At 39.1% G+C, this 22,678-nt stretch overlaps 1 protein-coding gene across 3 annotated transcripts in view; it reads left to right on the top strand.

Moving 5' to 3' along the window:
- Positions 1-22,274, top strand: part of znf292a (zinc finger protein 292a) — a 59,934-nt gene extending 37,660 nt beyond the window's left edge. Inside the window, exons 1-3 of one of the 3 annotated variants that reach the window (XM_077238630.1) lie at positions 5,792-5,876; positions 15,451-15,589; positions 15,672-22,274. In XM_077238630.1, the coding sequence (XP_077094745.1) occupies positions 5,863-5,876; positions 15,451-15,589; positions 15,672-21,662 (6,144 nt within the window). In that variant the 5' untranslated portion in view covers positions 5,792-5,862 and the 3' untranslated portion in view covers positions 21,663-22,274. Of the gene's footprint in view, positions 1-5,499; positions 5,579-5,791; positions 5,877-15,450; positions 15,590-15,671 lie in introns of those variants that run through there. The other 2 variants (XM_077238629.1, XM_077238631.1) reach the window with 2 other exon arrangements.
- Positions 22,275-22,678: the final 404 nt, after the last annotated feature.

The following is a 22,678-nucleotide window of genomic DNA, read 5'->3' as shown; positions in this document are numbered from 1 at the left end:
CGGAGTCCCCTGGAGGCGAGCGCATCTGCCAGTCCGGCTGCAATTGCTTCACCCGTGTGATCCTCAGGAAAGTAGACCGTCTGGAGGCATAAGCTGACAAGCTTCCAATCTTGGTCAATAAAGTGGACTGTCAGGCTCAAGTATGGTTCTGAGGTTCGGCTTGACCACAGGTCAGCTGTGGTCGCAAAATATGACACTGACTTCAGTTGTTCCTCCACCCTTTCCCTTACTTCACCATAAAGTGCAGGGATAGATGTGCGTGAAAAATATTTTCGCCCAGGGAGCTCGTATCTCGGGTCGATGACTGAAATCATTTTCCTGAATCCTACGTTTTCCACCGTACTAAACGACATCATGTCCTTAGCCAAGAAGTTTGTAACAGCCTTTGTAATGTCTTTATGACGTTTAGACTGTTTGTCATAAGGCATGAATGCAGCCATCTGTGTTTGCTGCATGGGTTTCTCTTTTGACACAGCTGGTTTTGGGGATGAGGATGGTGTTGTTGTTTCAGGGACAGGTTGGCTTAAACTTTTATGCTGCCAGTGCTTCATCTTTTGACTCTCAGAATGTTCTATCGGGTGGCACTGCTTCAAATGGTGGAACAGGTTTGAGGTGTTCCCGCTGCTAGTCGGCACCACTTTCCGGCACATTTTGCAGCAGACTGAAACCTGAAGTTTATCCGATCCCCGATAGCCGAACCACTTCCATACTACTGAATTTGTCTTTCCTCTCTTATCAACTATTTCGTCTGAACGAGCTTCCACAAGTGAGGAGAAAGCAGTCAAATTTGAATTGCGGTCAGGGGCGCTCATTTTGTAGGCTAGTTAAAACTTGCCGTGTTGGAGATCAGCTACTACTGCTGAGCACTGGCTGCGCTTGTCTGTGGTGTACGTCATCACGAAAGTAGCCAATCGTGTTCTGCTCTTTCTGACGGCTGCGCGCCTAACGTCAGTTAGTGACAAATGCTATTATGTATATTGAAATATCGAAAATGTGTTTAAAATTCATATCACCGTTATCGAAAAAAAATGTATCGCGATATATATTGATATATTGAATTATTGTCCAGCCCTACGTAATTTAGATATATTTTTAAGATGAAAAAATGCAGTTTTACAGATACTAGACACGTGACTTTCAAATGAAAAATTGGTATCAAAGAGCACACTCAGGTTCCTAACCGACGACGAGGACTTGACAGAGCAGCCGTCAAGTGTTAGACAGTATTCTAGGTTATTACGTGATGAAGTTTTTTGCCCAATAATTAGAATCTCTGTTTTTTCAGAATTAAGTAGTAGGAAATTACTAGACATACAGTTTTTTATATCAGCTATGCATTCCGTTAATTTTGTGGATTGGTAAGTTTCGTCAGGGCGTGAAAAAAAATATAGAGCTGAGTATCATCAGCATAACAGTGAAAACTAATGCCATGCTTCCTAATGATATCTCCTAAGGGTAGCATGTACAGAGTGAACAGCCACGGTCCTAGTACTGATCCTTGTGGTACACAATACTGAACTTTTGACCGATAAGATATCTCTTTATTTACTGCTACAAACTGATAACGGTCAGATAAGTATGATTTAAACCATGCTAGTGTAATTCCACTAATGCCAAAATAATTTTCGAGTCTATTTAAAAGAATGTTGTGGTCGATTTGTGTCAAATGCAGCACTATGATCGAGTAGCACTAATAGAGAGATAGAACCACGATTGGATGATAAGAGCAAAACATTTGTGACTGATGAGAGCTGTCTCAGTACTATGATACAGTCTAAATCCTGATTGAAAATTCTCACAGATACCATTTCTTTATGAACATAGTTGTGAGGATATTGCCTTTTCTAGTATCCTTGAAAGAAAAGGTAGATTCGAGATCGGCCTGTAATTAACTAATTCTGTAGGATCAAGTTGCGTTTTTTTAACAAGTAGTTTAATCATAGCCAGCTTAAAGGTTTTTGGTATGTATCCTAATGACATAGATGAATTAATTATATTAAGAAGAGGATCTATGACCTCTGGAAGTATTTCTTTCAATAGTTTAGTCGGTATAGGGTCTAACATACATGTTGTCGATTTAGATGATTTAACGAGTTTATAAAATTCACCCTCTCCTATAGCAATGAATTAATTGAATTTTTCGTCAGTGAGACGACATGTCTGATGCGATACTGTAGTAGACGGTTGCATAGTTATTATTTTCTCCCTGATATTATCAATCTTGTAAGTAAAGAAGTTCATAAAGTCATTACTGCTGTGCTGCTTGGAAACGTCTGGTGTTGAAGCTTTATTTTTAGTTAATTTAGCCACTGTTTCAAATAAATACCTAGGGTTTTGTTTATTTTCTTCTGATAGGGTTGAAAAATAAGCAGATCTAGCAGTTTTTAAGGCCTCTCGGTACGCAATCGTGCTTTCTTTCCATGAAATGCGAAATACCTCTAGTTTTGTTTTCTTCCAGTTTCGCTCCATTTTTCTGGCTGCTCTTTCAAGGGCCTGAGTGTGCTCGTTGTACCATGGAGTTGGAGTATTTTCTTTAATCTTCTTTAAGCGCAAAGGAGCAACTAAAGTCTGTCTAAAGTGCTGGAAAAGAGAGAGTTAAAAGTTTCTGTCGCAATATCGAGTTCTTCTAAACTATCTGGGATGCTGAGATGATGAAACTGATCAGGAAGATTATTTATAAAGTAATCTTTAGTGGCAGAAGTGATAGGTCTAACATATTCGTAACCCTGAGTCGGCTTTGCAGGGTTTACACAAGACTTGATAGTGATCTGAGATGTCATCGCTCTGCTGTAGAATTTCAATTTAATCAACATTGATTCCATGTGATAATATTAAATTTCGAGTATGATTACGACAATGAGTAGGTCCTGAATGTCTTTAAATGCCAATCCCAATGCAATCTTTTTCGTTATCTACATGTATATTAAAATCACCTACATTTAGGACTTTATCTACAGCCAGTACTAACTCTGATAGAAAGTCAGCAAATTCTTTGATAAAGTCTGTATGGTGCCCTGGTGGCCTGTATACAGTAGCCAGCACAAATCTCAAATGTGATTTATCGTTTACACTAGATATTGTTACATTAAGCACCAACACTTCAAACAAATTATATTTGAAACTGGACTTTTTAGTAATTCTGAAATATTACTATAAATTACGGCAACACCTCCTCCTTTGCCTTTCATATGAGGTTCATATTTATAACCGTAATCTTGAGGGGTGGACTCTTTTAAAGTAATGTAATTAAGTTCTGAAAGACGGGGACACAGTTATTTTTGCAGCTGACCTTATTGCATATGCATTTGTAGGAGTTTCCCTTTCAGATGCAAAGTTTATGGGAGGAAAGTATTTAAATGAACCACGCAAGGTAATTTAAGGTTTGTTCTAGTCAATTTACTGGTATTTGTGCCATTATATACCGCCCAAAATAAGCATGTCTCAAACCAGACGCTGATTTGCGCTGCTCTTGGTAGATTTCGCTGGTCATTATGGGGCATAAAAAATTTTTTGTTGGGTTATGGTTTCCGACCGACCCTGTCAATTTATGTGTGACCCAAATTTATTTTATGAGCTTGGGGAAGAAATAATACAAATTAAATAAATACACAAATAAAAAACTTTGAGGCGAACTATAATTTATGTTTTTGTACAGCACCGTATTTGTATAGTCTGTTGTCCTCCAGCAATGCTAACAAACGAAGCAACCACGGGCATTCACACATCGTTGTTGTCATGTAGATGCACTGCTGCGCTTGTGACAGGGCGCATGAACTAAACGAGCAGAGATAGAGAGAGAGCCCCGGGCGCAATCTCTCTGCGGAGCCTGGCGAACGTATAGGCTTCACCGTCTCAAAACTAAGCACTGTCTTGCTCTTTCTCCCTCGCACATATTAATGAAAATAAATCGACACGATGGCAAGGTCAGAAGACTAAAGTTTCATGTGGAGATTTCTTTTTTCCTGAATTACCGCTGGGTTGGAATTGTGCTAAAATACATTACCTTATCTTCTCTGAAAAGCGCTCCGCTAAAATGAATCTCCGCTAAAATTCAAGCTTCCGTCAATGAGCGCCGCCGCGCGCATGCGCGCCAAACAGACGAGCACAATAGAACAGTAGCGCAATAATTCTGACTAAATACATATTACTAAAATATTTGTTGTTGGAGACAATAAATGTGCCATATGTGGAATTTTAAACCTACAAGTATATTTTTATGAAAGTGACCATTATAATGGGGTAATCAAATGCAGGCTAATATAATTAGTTTGTGCTTTTGTTTTTATTTTCATTTTTATTTTAGCCTTTAGTCATTTTTAAACACAAAAGCATTATTTTTGTTTTTTGTTTGTAATGTTACAATGTTAGAATGTAATGTGATTTAAACCACCTTTTTGCACATAATATATTGCATAGCCTACATTACATTCCCTATATTTGTTTCCATATCCTTCAATATCAACATTGTTTGGATATCATTGAGCAGGATGTGAAATAACTTTTTTTTTTCAAATAAATACATTTTCTTTATCCAAATAGAAAAATGTAGAGAGTACCGAGATATATATCGTATATCGCCATTTTACCAAAAAATACCGAGATATGATTTTTTGGCCATATCGCCCAGCCCTAGGATGTCCTAACCGCTGGGATAATCACACAACGCGCACATGCCCGATAATGACACGTCCAATTCGCGAACTAATGACTCATTTGAACCGATTCGTTTTAATGAATGGTTAAAACAACTGATCTTTCCAACACTGAACTCACGAGACGTCTGAATCGGTGTATAACTAATCGGTAACAATTTACATCTGAATGGGGTGCATGATGATGCTGCATGTTATTAAAGTGCCTATTGTAGCGCAATGCACCGCAGTGCTGTCCCTGTGCGCTCTGATATGTTCTTGAACTGTTTGATCTTCAAAGTTCTAAATGCAGTGAATTTTGGCTTGCATTTCTATAAAACCTTAAAACCTTTGCTATAGGTTGCTGGAAAGAGATTGACTGATCTGAGCGGACCGCTGTCAGTGTTTTGATGGTGCCTGGGGGGGCTCAATGTTTACACTTTTGGGGGAGATAAGCCCATGAATAGCATACTACTGGTAGTCAATAAATAATAAACTGGGTTAAAAGAATGTAATCTTTTTTAACACGAAAAATATTATATACTTAAACTTTAAATTTCAATCAGTGTGCGCAAGGGCTGCAAAATAATATAAAAATAATTGTGTTTGTGATTTTGCCTGTTGTATTTCATTAAACATGTCATGTCAGCTTTTCATTCAGTTCTGTTTCCATTATGTGAGGTTTTACTGTGTGTGTGTGTGTGTGTGTGTGTGTGTGTGTGTGTGTGTGTGTGTGTGTGTGTGTGTGTGTGTGTGTGTGTGTGTGTGTGTGTGTGTGTGTGTGTGTGTGTGTACTCTAGTGCGTGCATAATTATTAGACAAGTCAATATTCTGATCATATATTTTTTCCAATCATTGAATGAAACAGTGATTAACGCTCCTCCAATGGCGCATTTGGACTGTGTCAGCGTCTATTTCATGTGCACAACATGGATAAGCTACAACAGGTAAACATGTCAGCTGTGTGTACACTAGCTGGGTTGACAATATTGACACAAGTGTGATTTTAGTCAATCTTGAATCGATAAATGAATCAAGATCAGATTTATACTGTTTTCATTAACTGCGTGAACAAAACTTTCAGCTTTCAATTTGATCACAAAATTCAAACAATGTTGTTTTGAAACTCTTTAATGTCAAAACACTCCTTAATGTTCAAGCAGCAGCACGGAGCGCAATGAACGATCATCTCTTCATCTTTACTACTGTTTATAGCTCAAAATAAACATGAATGGACATAAGAAGGTATGTTGAAAAAAACAGTACAACTTGTAGTTGCTCAATCAGTTTCAATTGTGTAAAGACGTCAGTAAAAAAGCTTGCAAACAAAGTCACATAACATTACATTTACCCTATGGAAGCAATTCAATGTCCATAGCTCATTAGTTAACTAGAAACATAACTCTAGAGAGAAGCATTTTAATAAATATAGTAAAAAATATAGAAAATGTGTTATATGGTGCATATTACATATTCACTATATTTTGCTTAAAGGTGCTCTAAGTGATGTCACGCGTTGTTCAGGCCGAAACATTTTTTGTCACATACAGCAAACATCTCCGCACTATCCGCTAGTTGCCTGTCCCCTGAACACACTGTAAAAAAACGCGGTCTCTGTAGAGAGCCCAGGCGCCACAAACGGCAACAAAAACAAACTGGTCCTACCTGGACCACGAAACATGACAAACAATGTTCCAGCCAATAACCGACAAGAATGATTTGGGGGTGGGGGTTTGGGGGTTAGTGCTTGTGCACATGAAGGGGGTGTGGGGAGTGGAGGAGAGAGAAGCATGAAGAGGGAAGTTAGATAGAGGAGAGATGTTAGACAACGACTAACGTTAGAATTATATTCTCTTGAATTTTGATATGGCCGACACACAACCAAAGAGACGACATTCCTATGAACAAATAGTAAAGAAGAGGGAAAAGAAGAAGGAACGCGCAAAGTCCCGAATTTACATCCGAAAAACCTGTTTCAGGAAGCACGGAAGGGAGAGGACAGGTTGAGGTGGAGGGAGGGTCGAGCTAGCCTCGATTTTGTTTGACTATTGTCAACAACTATGATTGACTTCGGACGTCAACAAGTAGTGACGTCATCCAACATCGCTTAGAGCAGGGGTTCTCAAACTTTTTGGGACCAGGGACCCCTTAGAGCGGAGAAAAATTTCCAAGGACCCCCTCTCATAACAATAACTGTCTGTGATTAATATGCTTAAAACTATTTGTACTCTTAAATGCCATTGGAATTAATTGCATTGTAATCTTTTTCACCCTAAAAACTTAAGACCTGTTTTATAGAACAGAAACACATGTCAGTTTAAATCATGTTAATACCACTTATATACTTGTAAACAGTGGGTCTTTTTATTCAAATTGCATTTGGACTTAATAGCATTTACACTAAGTAATTTATCTTAAAAGCTTTCTTAAAATCAACAGCAAGACAGCAAGCACAGGCTTGTTCTAATAAAACCAAACATTAAAATTCCCTAGATTAAAATTAAAACATTAATATTTTACATTAAAATAATAGTTCACCCAAAATGAAAATTCTGTCATCATTTACTCACCCAGAAGTTTTTCCAAACCTGAATGAATTTCTTTCTCCTGCTGAACACAAAAGAAGATATTTTGAAGAATGTCAGTAACCAAACATGTCATGATCCTGGTTCTTTTCTTCTGTTTTCTTTCTTCTGCCTCCCTCTACTGGTCATTCTACGTCATTTCTTCCCTTTCCCTTTTCTCGCACACACCCATTATCTCTCCTCTCCAGTCCCGGCGCCAGGACAAACGACTTGGGGGGGCTTTTACAATTCTTAATGGGGGCCTTGCCGGGGGGGGGGGGGGGTTGACAGCTCTCCACACCGCTTCACTAAAGATATGTGCTAAGTCTATTTTCAACGGACGCCGCGTCCAAGCCGCACCGTGATACAAAATAAAAGTAAATAAACACTGTAAATTTTTAAATAAACACCATGTAAGGACTCCCAATTGTATTGCACACCAATATATCCTTGGTAGAAACCATAGACTGTAAGGTAAAAACCCAAAAATCAAGAAAAATCACATCGGACAGGCAAATCACATGGTCTCGCGCATACAGTCACGTTGCTTCTGAAATGCTTCTGCAGTGCAGCAGATTAATGGCATATTTCAAGAGAATCGTTCAAATTGGTATAGAAGCATGAAATTTGGCACAGATACTCTCCAAGGGTCATTTTTTGGGAAAAAGGCGTTGGCCACCCAAAAATTCAATATGGTGGCCATTTTTTCAAGATGGCCACTATTTCTGTCAAATGCTCATTGTCAATTGTTCAAACAGTGATATCATGTAGGCATAACATTTTGTGAAAATACTCTCTTCAGAATGTTGTTTTGGAAAACAGTGCTTGTCCCTCAAAAATTCAAGATGGCACCCATTTTTCAAGATGGCCGCCATTTTTCTTGAATACTTACATATTTTTTTTCAAATGGTGATGCTATCATGAAATTTGGTACAAATATTCTTCAAGGAACATTATCATGGAAAAATGTGTGTGCCACTCAAAAATTCAAGATGGCGTCCATTTTCAAGATGGCCATAGAATGTACATTTCCAGAAGAAAATGTGAGTGGGTGCTTGCAGTGGCAAAACTCGCCACTCGGTTGCTAGGGTGTGGTACATGATTGCATACGAGCCAACAAACATGTCTGTACGATGTTCTCGTGCCGAGATATGGATTATTCATGTGTTCAGGTGGTTGCTAGGTGGTTGCTAGAGTGTCCTGGGTCGTTGCTATGGTGTTGGTAGGCGGTTGCTAGGGTATTCTGGGTGGTTGCTATGGTGTTGGTAGGTGGTTAGTAGTTGTCACAGATGGTCACTATTGGAGTTCTTATCAGTTTCTTGGCATGATTTAGCACTTACTTAATCGCTATTAGCATGTAGCTGTAGCATGTTGGAACTCCTGTTTGCTAGCATGAGTCAAAAGAGCCAACCCCCATCTCCATACGATGTTCTGATGCAGAGATATGCTGCTGTGCAAACGCAAAAGACCGTAACTTCGTTTTTGGTTGAAAATGAGTTATTGATATTTTTGGCACATTTTTGGCCTGTGTACTTACAGTTGCCATCAGTCCCTGTAACTTCTGATGTCCTCAGAGCCTTGTCCTGCACTAATGTGGTCAGATAGTATGCTCTAAACCCGCTCCATCGACAAACGTGTGATATCGATCGCGAAGGATATATGCAGAGTTGACAGAAAAGTGTTACACATGCCGTGGCAGGTGAATACAACAAAGAACTAAAGCCTCGCCTCACCCAGTTCGGTTACCGGATCTGGTTGAAACATTAATGCATCTAGCTGGCAGAGAGCCAAAACTTCGCCGGCGCTTTCAGCACCGCCCTGAACACGGTCGAGCCGACGCAGGACAAATACATCACAGGGAGTGATAATAATGAAGCAACAAGGGTATATTGGTGCATACAACATAATGAAGCAAGTGCTGGTGCCTACAACATCAGACCAGCTCAGCTGTTACAAGCAGGTTATACAATCACAGCGTCCGGAATAAATCCGCGGGACGAGCGAAGTGCACAAGCACAATAATAGGGCAGACAGGCAGCTGAAAGCACCGCATACTGAAAAGACGCAGAACACAGAAGGTTGTGCTATAAATGCATTAGTTGTTTAGGTAGTCCAGAACGCGCTCCCTACTGAGTCTCAAGGGGGAAAGCACTGCATAGGCTACTTTTCGTGAACGGACAAGGAGCGTGACACCTTGAACACGAATCTCGGTAAGCGTCTGTGAAAGTATGCGTCTTTCAGATTCATCGCTATAATCCAGTCTCCGGGTCGAATGTGCGAGAGGATCTGTTTTATCGTGATCATTTTGAACGCGTGTTTAGAAAGTCTTATGCCACTCAGTACCACTTGAGGATAGCCTATACTCTTTACCGCTACGGAAGTATTTTGTCATGTCTAATGAATTAATAGGGCCACCAGAATCCAACCAAAGCACAATAAGTAAATGGCTATAAGTAATTGTAAATCATTCAAAATAAATGCCATGATCACTAGATTTTATACAGGTGTTACTATAATGATTTTGTTAATGGTGATCAGCAACCAAATATTGATAATGTGGAAGTCACTGTCTTTTGCCTTGGCATGACTTCTCACTTTTTGCTGACAGAGACAAAGGCAGAGTACAGTAACACTTTAAAATAGTGGTCAAAAGTCAAGTTTGAGCTCAAGAATTTTTTATGTAGATAATGTTTATTACTTAAACATCTAATTGCCAAATTTCCAGTGTCCTACCTATAATTAATTTGGCGGGACAACTAAAAATCTTTAAAGTCATTTTTCTTAGTTCCACACTCAAGCGAGTTAAGGCCTTTTGCCTTTGTAGGGCAGTATACGTCTTGCAAAATGTTAGCTAGGGTACTCTCTTTGGTTGCTAGGGAGTGGCTTGGCAGCTGCCAATCATGAAACTCTAAAGGCTGCGTGTCACTATGAATGATATAAACCAACTCCCATGTCTCTATGACATTCAGAATAGAAGATATACCTCTTTGGATTTTGGTTGCTAAGGTGCTCAACAATGGTTGCTAGGGAGGGGCTAGAAGTGTTCAGGTAATTCATGATTGAATGTTTGCTGCCCCGGGTAAAACGAGACCACACTCATGTTTCTATGATACTTCTATCCCTTTTATCTCTTTCAATGGAATGGAACTTGTTGCTAAGGTGCTGTAAATGGTTGCTAGGGCATGGCTTAATAGCTTCACAATGATCCTGAGAGACTGATTGGTCGTCTGATTAAAATGAGCCCGTCCCCTTGTCTCTATGACACTGTGATCCAGAGCTATGTTCAATACAAAATCCCTATGCAATGTGTATGACTACCCATTTCTGTCAGGGTTCTGTCACTTCTGTCTGGTCTTATCATAGTTGGTGACAGAGGTCTGACATTCCTGGTTTGTCATGTTCTTGTGTTCTAGTTCTGTTTATTGTGAGCACATGGCTTGTCATGTGTTTCCTTTGTGCCATGTGCTCTCCTGTCTATTGTCAGCCCCTCCCATCTCGTTACCTGTTAATTGTATTATCTCCCTCACCTGTCTTGCTTGTTACCTTCTGTCATTTGTTCCCTATTTAGTCTCCTTGTGTTTGCAGTCCTGTGTTGGTTCGTTATTATCTGTTTCCCTTGTGTTTCCTGTGTCTCAGTTTTGGTTTTCAGTTTTCATGTTGTTTTGTAGTCATTTAATTAAACTTACCTTCCTGCACTTGAATCCTCGTCTTCCTTATTTTCTTCATCACGTGACAATTTCATGGGCCGTCCTACACCATATTAAGTCAATGGGGCAACTTTGGGCAGCTCCTGCCCCCCAGGGGTGCAACTTTTACCCCGTTGTGAGGTATGTTCTTACAGAGCCTGCCAGCCTCTTCAAATGTGGTAAACCACACGTTTCTGCGAAATCCTCGCTCGGAGCTATGAATCGTCAAAGTTTGTCGCAATGTTAAGTCTATGGGATTTTTTTCGGCCGCTTTTTCGCCCATGGGGCGAACATCGTACCCCCGATCACTTATAAAAGTCATAGCACACCATTTCCGAATAATCTGAACGATTTGATGCCTCATCCGTGGGTCTGTGACAAAAGCTGCGGGAGATGCGGGTTGGGGACAAAAGTTGGGGCTTTGCCTTTGGCAATGGCGGCCATCTTGAAAATTGGCCGCCACTTTGAATTTTTGAGTGGCCAACGCCTTTTTCCAAAATAGTGGCCCTTAGAGAGTATCTGTGCCAAATTTCATGCTTCTACACCAAAGTGAACGATTTTTTTACTAATCTGCTGCACTACTGGTGTGAGTTGGCACCGCGTGGAGGACAGAATAAAATCTTGTCGGAGCCGTAATGCACTGCAGACGTGTGCAGTGTACAAAAGGGGTAAAGTCGAGAACAGTTCAGACGGTTCTCGTTTATAGTTATCTAAATCATAAGTGTTTAGAAAAACCCTGCACGAACGCTCAGTCACATAATCATCATTCAGATCACCTCTAGGGGGGCTTGCGATCATCATAGGGGGGGCTAAGCCCCCCCTTGACGCCGGGTCTGCTCCTCTCATTACCGTCAGCTGACTCTCATGTTCTTCTCTCCTACACACCTGTTCTCTATCTTCCCATTATTTCTACGCTACATCTAGCCCTCTCTTTCTTGTCTGGTTTGTCGGATTATTGTTTGACCTTCATGCACGTTAGATCGCTGTTTAGGCATCTACGCCACAGTTATCTACTGCTGTGTTTTACCACTTCTGTGCCGTACCCAGCCTTCTCCGTGGAGTGTAGCAGAGGGTCCGTTGTCAAGCCCGCTGTCCCGACTTCGATGCACACGAACCATCAGGTTCTTCGGCTGAGATCATCTGTCTTCGTTTGAACTATCAGCGGAACGCTTCTCAGATACCTTTTGTGAAAGAGACTTTTTCTGTTTATTCAGCCTGTGAGGCGTTGTCTTATTTTTCATTAAAAGATTTTCCTGCAATCCTCTCTGGACCCCTCTGATCCTTGACAAAACAGTTGATGGACCCCATTGACTTCCATATGTTTTTTTTTTTAAAGTACCAGAAACTGTTTGGTTACCCACATTCTTCAAAATATCTTCTTTTGTGTTCAGCAGGAGAAAGAAACTCATTCAGGTTTGGAACAACTTGAGGGTGAGCAAATGGTGACACACTTTTCATTTTTTTGGGTGAACCATCCATTTAAAATAACTTTTAAATTATGTAATGTGACTTTACGTGCATCAGCTTTAAATTAATTAACTAATTGCACCTTATATCAATGGCAGAACAATCAACAAATAATAACAGAATTAACACTGTTGCAGAACACATCCTAGTAATTAAGTTAAACAGAACTTTGATTTTGGTGGGTTGTAGTAAATAAAAGATTTTGCTACCTTGTCTTTCTCATAGAGCAAAACAATCAATCAGAAAAACAAATGTGAATAAGATTACAGCTGCCTTGATTACCTAATCATGAAAAGTGCATATTACAGTTTTATTTATATTTTTCCCTTTGCATTAAAGGTACTTACAACGTGCTTTTGCAGCGTTGATTATTGTGGCCAATTACAGACATGTCTGTTGAACGCATCGGCCAATCAGAGGCGTTTAAATGAGTCGCGTGCTGAAGATGTGTTTTGCGCGAGCTCATCGAGTTCTACACTTTTCGCAAACCTGTCATTATTATTGGCAATAACCTTAAGATGCAAATAAGAGATTCACTGCAATGTATTTTATATTCTTGATGCTGCTCTGCTCTGATGCTACTCCGTTACGCACCGCTCTGTTTGTTGGATGACAAAAAGTTCAGCGGTCTAGCTCATCAATGTCAAAATGATTAAAGAATACGGGGCTTACTGTTCACAGAAGGATGTTAACAGTGAACGAACGCCTGGTAAAATGTAAGTAGATAAAGATTTAATATTTTACAACTGTAATTATTTCACTAATACAATAAACCTTTCTTTTTCTTTATTCCCTTAAATCACTTTTATAATCAATTCATTAATTTAAAAAAAAATACCCAGTTTTAGTTTGGGCTAAAGCCCCGAATATCCACTGACCCTAGAACCGCCCCTATTTTTGTATCAAATTAAATCCTGAAACGTTCTCAAAGTGACTCATAGCAGCTCTGGAGATGACGCTCTTGTGTAAAGGCAAAAGGCACAAACATTTTTACTCATGTAGGCCTATGCCGCATATCAAAGAGAATGAAAGCCTGTGTCCGCCATATAAAACTATACAAAAGGAAGGCTAATTTTGACTCTTTAGTCTCACAATTCTGACTTTAAAGTCACAATTACCTTTTTTTTCTTTTTTATATTGAGTGTCGGAAACGGGCTTCCATTACAAATGACATAGGCAAGCTACTAAACGTATTAAACAATATTAATTTAAAACAGTTTAAATAAACTGACGGATAAAAAAAAAAGAACTGAAAAATTTAAACCTAGCCTCTTAACTTTGATTTTACAACTAGGTTAGGCTACTGTATATTCGCGGATTCACTCTTCTCTCTGGATATGCACGCGCATTTTTTGGGGGGAGAGAAAGAGAGAGCAGGAGCGCTCTGCCAAGAATTTCCCCGATGGTCTGACTGGATTCCGCGATTCCATTCATAAGGTTTTAAAAAAAATTCACGGACCCCCTAGCAACGGGTCGCGGACCCCTATTTGAAAACCACTGGCTTAGAGCACCTTTAACCTGTTAGCTGCCTAATGTGTAACTTAAATGTTTGTATACAACACAGTTTTTATTAAGTTTTTGATCATTAAATTAGATTAATTATTTTCATGCTTTATTTTCATTTTCAATTTTCAGCTAATTGAAAACTAATTTAGGTGTTTCAGTAAAAAAAATCAGAAAAAATCAGTAGTGGTATTTGTGAATTTCCCATAAAGTGAAAAACGCCTTATATTCAGATGTGTGAAATTATTAGGCAGGTAAATTGGGCCAAATGAATATATAACTGACACTGAAAAGTAAACAATTATGAAATAGCCATGAGAACGATGCAAGACTACAGAAATTTCACAAGGGTTGCTAAAAATTGTTGAAATATAAAGACACATTACCTGCGAAATGCTTTAAAAATGAAGTGTAAAACCACCAGAAATCCTTTACTCGCAAGTGACACCATTTTCCAGGCCTGCCATCTACCTGATATACCTATCGACTTGCATAATAATTATGCACACACGCAACATCACCTGGCACAAGTATTTTTTGTTCACTGGCACAGAAGAAAACCACTGATCATCATTGTTTTGTTCAGTGTAGGCTTTTTAACTGTCTGGATGACTGTGTAAACTCACTGTACAAATGTCCCTGTTATAGTCAAGTCATAGACAGTGTAAATCAGAGATTTATTGTGCAGTGTAGACAGCTGTATTGATTATAACAGGAGTTTTCATGAGTGTGCATAAAAATGATGAAACAGTTGTGATTATATTATTATTGGTGTGATATATATATATATATATATATATATATATAATTATATATATATACAGGTCCTTCTCAAAAAATTAGCATATTGTGATAAAGTTCATTATTTTCCATAATGTATTGATAAAAATTAAACTTTCATATATTTTAGATTCATTGCACACCAACTGAAATATTTCAGGTCTTTTATTGTTTTAATACTGATGATTTTGGCATACTGCTCATGAAAACCCAAAATTCCTATTTCAAAAAATTTGCATATCATGAAAAGGGTCTCTAAACGAGTTATTAACCTAATCATCTGAATCAACTAATTAACTCTAAACACCTGCAAAAGATTCCTGAGGCTTTTAAAAACTCCCAGCCTGTTTCATTACTCAAAACCGCAATCATGGGTAAGACTGCCGCCCTGACTGCTGTCCAGAAGGCCATCATTGACACCCTCAAGCAAGAGGGTAAGACACAGAAAGAAATTTCTGAACAAATAGGCTGTTCCCAGAGTGCTGTATTAAGGCACCTCAGTGGGAAGTCTGTGGGAAGGAAATCTCCATCAACTGCAAGATGCTATCCTATCAATATGGGGCAACATTTCTAAAGAATGCTTTCAGCACCTTGTTGAATCAATGCCACGTAGAATTAAGGCAGTTCTGAAGGGGAAAGGGGGTCAAACACAGTATTAGTATGGTGTTCCTAATAATCCTTTAGGTGCTTGTATATATACACATTACACTCATAATGCTAGCCTACTGTGTATTTTAAAGATACTTGTTAATCATTAAATATGTTTTAGTGCTTGATTTAATTTTTAAGAGCTCATTGATCATATAGTATATCTTACAGGGAGCTGACACTGTTTTGGAGTAAACTTCTAATACGGCTCGAATCAAAACAGGCCTTTTTGGAGCAATGCAGACTGTTATCATGCCTCGCTGTGAGTGTGTACCATATTCTGCTCCTCATCAAAGTCATTCAGGCTGAGGTAAGAAAAGGTTTTGTTTTTATATCAATGTTTCACAAAAACCAAGGCAATGGCACTGACAATGACATTTTTGTTTTCTCAGGATGAGAAAAATGGACTCTCAGTGTGCATTGAAATGTGCATTCAAGCACTAAAAATGGGAGTTCATGATAACGATGGCTGTAATATCACTATCTGCAAAACAATCTCTTGTTTGCTGCCTTTGGATTTGGAAGTAAAACAGGCTTGTCAACTCACTGAGTTCCTGATAAATCCGTCTTTGGACTCTTACTATGCTGTTGAGACTCTTTTTAATGAGCCTGACCAAAAGCTTGAGCAGGAGGATCCACCAATTCTGAACTCACTACGCTGTGACCTGTTGTTGGCCTTAAAGACGAAGTGGCCTTTTGATCCGGAGTTCTGGGACTGGAAAACTCTAAAACGTCAATGCTTAGCTTTGATGGGTCAGGAGGCAACAGCTATATTGTCTACTGACAAATGTACTGACAGTGAAGACAATGAAGTCCATGACCATGATGAAAAATATTTTCAACATCTACATTTTACCAATAGTCCTACTTACGAACTAGGTGAAGTTGAAGCAGAAAGAAAGAAGAAAAGGGAAATGAAGAAGATGAGAGAGATGGGATTTGTTTCTGCAAGATTCCGCAATTGGCAAGCTTATATGCAGTATTGTGTTTTGTGTGATAAAGAGTTCCTTGGACACAGGATTGTGAAGCATGCATTGAAGCATGTTCAAGATGGGATTTTCCGTTGCCCAATATGTGCTAAAACATTTGAAACTAGGGTAGATCTAGAACCTCATGTGGCATCTCATGTGAAACAGTCATGTAAAGAACGCCTTGCTGCTATGGGTGTAAGCAAGAAACGTACCAGTATTGACACCAAGTTGACAGCATCTAGCAGTACCTTGAGAAAAGAAGAGCACTACAGCAAAACTGCCGTGGAAGTTAGCCAAGGGACAATTTGCAATAACAGTTTATATGCTTCAAACAGTAGTCCCAGCACAAAAGTCAAAAGTAAAATTAAAGTGTCATCCCCCAAACAGGGCAACCCTATTCGTGATGTTAACAACACTGAATGTTGTTCATGCCCTGTTACAAGTTGTCAAAAAGTTTTCAAGTACTTCAGGAATTTGGTTGCACATGTTAAGGCCCACAAAAATGAGCAGGAAGCAATACATTTCCTAGAAATACAGAGCCAGAAAGCTTTGTGCCAGTATTGTCACCGTCAGTTTGTTAATGTGACCCATCTTAATGATCACTTACAGATGCATTGTGGCGAGAAGCCGTATTTTTGCATTCAGCTTGGATGTAATTTCAGCTTTTCCTCTCATGCTGAGCTTCAGGAACACAGAAAAGTACATGGTGAATTTCAGGCACAGTGTGCATATCCAAACTGTGAGAGAATATTCAACGAGACATACTTGCTGTATGATCATGAAGCACAGCACTACATGACGTTCTCCTGCAAAAGTCAAAACTGTGACAAGGTGTTCTACACACTGTCTGAGCTAGATCTGCATCAGAAAGGACATACAAAGAAGAAGGGCCACTCTGCTGTTGATGGGGGCTCACCTTCTCAACTTGAAGTACTAACTCCGACTTTTCCTGCCTTAGAGTTGCCTCCAAGCCAAATGAAAGAGTTTTCTCAAGAGTTTACCCCAGTAGAAAGGAAATGCACAGTTGAAAGCATTACAGACACTCAAGACTCCACAGAACATTCTGAGCATATTGTGTCATGCACAGCTCATCTGACAGTTAGCAAAAATGATTCCCAGACTAATGCTGTTCAGCCTGATGAATCTGAGATACCTCATTGTCTTGAAAGTACAAAGCAATTGCATCTTGAATCTTGCTATGTTAAACTGGAGCCTATTCCAATCAAGTGCAATGATCCAAAATATTTAGATGCTCTAAGGAATGCTGACAGTGAAACTCAAACACTCTTGAAAGATAAGAAATTGTTTTCTTTAACATTGCGTCAGCTTAAGTCTTCCACATTGAAGTCGTCTCTCTCTATGAAAAAAGCCAACAAAGAAGAAGGTCTGACTCATGTGTGTCCATTCGAAACCTGCACACGGAAATACAGCACCTCAAAAAGTTTGTCGAGACATGTCAAAAATGTTCATTCTGAAGCTTTTGAGGAATGGAAATTATCTAAGAAGTACAAAAGGATTGCAGAAATTGCTGCAAAAAAGTCGTCGTCTGAGAGCACAACCACTAGTTCTCAGATAGTGAAATGGACAAGCCGTTACAGACAAACTGAACATACTACATTTCTGGACTCAGTGCTTGAAAGTACTTCCTCTGTTTTCTCCAGTCACGATAGTATGCAGTCCATAAGTGCCAAGTTTTGCTCTCAGCTTGAAAACACTCAAAGGGCAGCATTACCAAACCAGACAGATCTGATGCAATTACCAATAACTCAGACATGGGCAGCACCTTCAATGGAGAATTTGGATTCAGGTTTTTCTGTACATCCCTACCGCTCTACGATTTTATCTGACAACCAGCACACAAACCCATCATACCATTCTGACACAGTCTTAGATTACGCATCTGCCTCATCTTATGATGACATCATCCCCCTTTCTGTGAATTCCAACACACCCTCAAGTGTGATGAACGAAGCCACAAAATATGTGTCAAACTCTCTTAGAGTTCTACATGCCCTTAACAGTGAGCAGACTTGTGATTTGTCACAGGTTGAATCAAGCGTTAATCCTGGATTCAGTCGGATTGGACAAAACCATCCCGGTGATATTTCCATCTGCTCTTTTTCTGGGCAGAATGGCAGCCTATATTTTTCAACTTTGCCTTCAGAGGCAGGTCCTATTTCAGTGCAGCCATTGGGAAATTCAAACAAAGAAATCAGCCCTGATAGTACTGATGCATTACTCTCATCAGATGTCAAACATGTGTCAAATCTTTTAATCCCTCATTTTAAGGAATCATCAGAAGATTTCTTTAGTGTTGCCCCCCTGACTGGTGAGAAAAGTCCAAAAGATTTTTGTGATCATGAATTGTCACAGGAAGGAACAGACGTAATCCCTTCAGATGATCAGAATGTTTCAGGTTCTGGTGAAACTAGGAAATCCAAAAAAATGAAATCATCTAAGAGAGCAAAATGGCCTGCCATAATACAGGATGGGAAAGTCATCTGTTGCAGGTGCTACAGAGAGTTTTCAAGCACAAAGTCACTTGGAGGTCATTTATCAAAACGTTCCCAGTGCAAACCTGTAGATGAAATTGATCTTACTGCTGACTTACCAGTATCATTTCTTGATTTTCTGAATGATCCTGATATTTCAACAGCACAAATACCTCTCCCCATGAATGACATACTTGAGCACACTCACAAACCCTGCATCTATGCACCATCAGAATCAAATACCTTTAACAGTAATGCTTTAACAAGCATGCATGGTGGCACAGATATCATCCAGAACACTAATATTTCCACTCAAGACCCCTCTGGAATGACTAGAAATTACAGTTTATTCCATCCACCTGTATCAAACACTGGCATAGAAATCAAACATGAAGCTGAAATCATCTCTGCAAATACTGGTGAAGATGGCAAAATCGTAGAAATTGAAAGGGCCTTACAACGTCTCGATTTAGTTGATATACTCAGTCGAGACAAATGTGAGATCAAATCTGAGAGCACTAACCTGGATGATCAAAGCTCTAAAGATGTCACCAGAAATGATCAGTGTCACACAATTGAAGATCCTGTACAAAACGAGCAGAAATGTGTTTTAAAGCCCTTTAGATGTGAAGAAGGCTGTGTTTATGGAGCAATGACAAAAGAAGCTTTATTTAAACACCTTAGCCGTGTACATGATTATAGCGAGGACAGGATAAATCAAATGAAGAAAAATCCTGACAAATTAGCACCATACAACTGTCATTTATGTTCAAAGGGATTTACCAGAACCACAGGCCTTAAAATCCACTACAAAAATGTTCACCATTTTTCAAAAGAAGAAATGTCTCACTTGAAAATCGGTCTTGGTTATAGAAAGATCAGAAAATCTACATCAAAGTCAAAAAATGTGCATGCTAGCCTCATCACTGACCAGGGAAATGACTCCCTATCAGAGCAGATTCAACACCAAATCAATCCAAATCTGACTGTTACATCTGTTGATTCAAATGTTGGAGAAGCCAACATTGTTACCAAAAGAAAAAAGAAACAGCCCACACAAAAGTCCCTTACAGTTTCCAGCACTGACACTTGCAGAACTGTGGAAGCATCAAAGGAAAACGTAAACCTTATAGGGCTTTCAGCTACATGTTTAAAACCGCTAACAGACCCCTCTCTGACTGAACAGAATAATGTCAGTGAATTAAATGAACCAGGTATATTTGCGATGCAAGAGCTGAGTGGTAGAAGTCCCCATCTCTTTGACAAAATGGATGCTCCAGACAAAAGAACAGAAAATGCAACTCCAGAATCTAACAGACAAATTGAAATGAATTCAGATGTGATGGTTGATATTCAAGAGAAAACTACAATGCCAATAGACACTATTGATTCTGCTGATTCAAGTGATCCGCACTGTGTGTTCCGGCCATATCGATGTGTGCATGAAGGATGTGTGGCTGCCTTTTCAATCCAACAAAATCTTATCCTCCATTATAGGGCTATGCATCAGTCAGAACGTGATGAAAAGAACAGTGCTAAAGAAACTGATGGAGTTGTCCAAGTGCAGGAATACAGATGCCAAGTCAAACAATGCTCAAAAGTAGTGTCGAAGGTAACCAGTTTGTTGAAACACTATCTTTTGCTCCACAGATGCACATTGGAAAAGGCAAGTGCATTGTTATCTGGTGTTGAGGTAGGCACGTTTCAGTGTGACCAGTCAAAATGTTCTGCTCACTTTACGTGTCATTTGAAATACATTGATCATATCAAAAATGATCACAAAGCAATAAAGGTTTCAGCAGATGGGGACTTTGAGAGAGTGGATCTCACATTCAGATGTCAATTTGAAGGTTGTGATAGGGTCTATACAACCAAGTCAAACCTTCTTCGACATCTTATGAAGAAACATGATGCTACTTTTGAAACTATGAAAGAGAAACAAAAAAGTGGAATTGGGAATGATGTTCAAGCAAAAAAGTTAAGTGCAAGTTCTAACAATGGAAAAGAGAACATTGCAAATAACAATATAAAAATGAAAAAGAAGAATTCAAAAAAGAGAGAGGACAAGGCCAAAAACCTTTTGATCACCTTAGAAAAGCCTGCTCTTAAATCCATTGATGAAGCATCTTCCATGTGCAATCAAAGACTTCCTCTACAGTACCCATGTATGATTGAGAGTTGTGATTCAATAATGAGTGATGAGCAGAGTATATCAAAACATTACATCACTCATGGCCTCACGGAACAGTACATTGAGGATCAAAGAAGCCAGTTCATATTTTGCATGAAAAGCAGTGAGATGCCCGGAGCAGATAGTACCTCAAAAAATATTGAGGTAGAGCAAACAGTTTTTGATGAAGATCACACAGAAAATTTGAACATCAGTCCTCAAGATTTAGGCCCAGATCCTGCAGCTGAGGTTCTAGTTAATGAAAGTTTCACTGCCACAACCATGCCTGTCATCAAACGGAAAAGAGGTCGTCCACGAAAGTCAGAATGTAGAAACAAAATGTGTGTAGAAAGAAAGCAAAGTCTTCGTAATTGCACCGGGGAGCATGTTAAATGTATGCTGAAAGTCTCAGGATCCATATTGAACTCATCTAGCTCTCAAGGGAACCAAGTAGAGAAAGACGTTGCACTAAAACTTTATAAGTCTTCAGAGTTTGAGTCATCTGCCCTGAAATTCAGTGAAGACACTCTATCCAATCCATCAAAACGACAGCGAACACTACAACCAATCATCCAAGAGAGAGATCAAGTCCAATGTCTTGTTAATTTCAGAAATCCACTAAAGATTGAGAATGTGAAGAATGTTAAAATTGTTATGTATGAGAACCTATCCACTTGTTCTGAACTTTTGCTGAAGCAACTTCAAGATATGCAGCCCATGGTCATCCTGGAAAAGGGGCTGTACAGTTGATGGTTAGATTAGAGACACATAAAATCAAGGCCTTGCTCTCAGGACCACATACTGTGTCACATGCTGCTGGCAGGTACATCCAGTAACACTCCCTTGCATTTATAGTAGTTCCAACACCTTGTTTGTTAATGGATTTTGATTAGTGCTTTAGAAGAAAAACAACTTTTGTACAATATTTAACATTTTGATGTACCATTATGGTTGTGTTAAAAAAAAACATTTTGTATTTCTGAAATTCTCAGATGATTATTAGATGATTTTTTTTTTAAATGTACAATTTTGTGTTCGATGAAAAAAGTTATGATATATCCCTGTGGGATTTGTATTCTTTTTTTTGTTGTTGTTGTTGTTTTTGAAAGTATTTATTTTTAACTTAACAGTAGTGTCAATGTACTTGTCTTCCACCTAACATTCAATTTAAGTAAACTGAATGCTCAGTGTAAATTGTGGCATCCACATGACTGCTTGGTGTAGGATTGTGGTGTTTGCAATTCTGAGGTTTTCTCCAGAAATCAAGAATGAGGTGAAATGTTTCAGTGCGAACATTCAATATAGCACAGAATTGAAAGACAGTACAAATTAAGGGCGGAAAAAATAAAGATGTTAAAAGAATCTACAGGTGCAAAGTATTTTTGTATTTTGTGTGTGTGTGTGTGTGTGTGTGTGTGTGTGTGTGTGTGTGTGTGTGTGTGTGTGTGTGTGTGTGTGTGTGTGTGTGTGTGTGTGTGTGTGTGTGTGTGTGTGTGTGTGTGTGTGTGTGTGTGTGTGTGTGTGTGTGTGTGTGTGTGTGTGTGTGTGTGTGTGTGTGTGTGTGTGTGTCTGTGTATCTGTGTGTGTGTCTGTGTGTCTGTGTCTGTGTAGTGTTATAGTAAAAATGTATGCACACTACATGTAGTGAAAAACAATACATACAAATCAAAATTAGTGGCAGTCAATAAAAACCCTGTTTATGGATATAAGCCCAGTTCACGGAATGAAGTCACATGAATGCAGCTCCACTGACTTCGCAAGTACTT

This window comes from Siphateles boraxobius, unplaced genomic scaffold, assembly GCF_051911475.1.
Source record: "Siphateles boraxobius isolate OS27281-9 unplaced genomic scaffold, OSU_SipBor_1 22, whole genome shotgun sequence".
In the NCBI taxonomy this organism is placed as follows: Eukaryota; Metazoa; Chordata; class Actinopteri; order Cypriniformes; family Leuciscidae; genus Siphateles; species Siphateles boraxobius.
The sequence above is the reverse complement of the archived record's forward strand: the minus strand, read 5'-3'. Positions and strand labels throughout refer to the sequence as shown.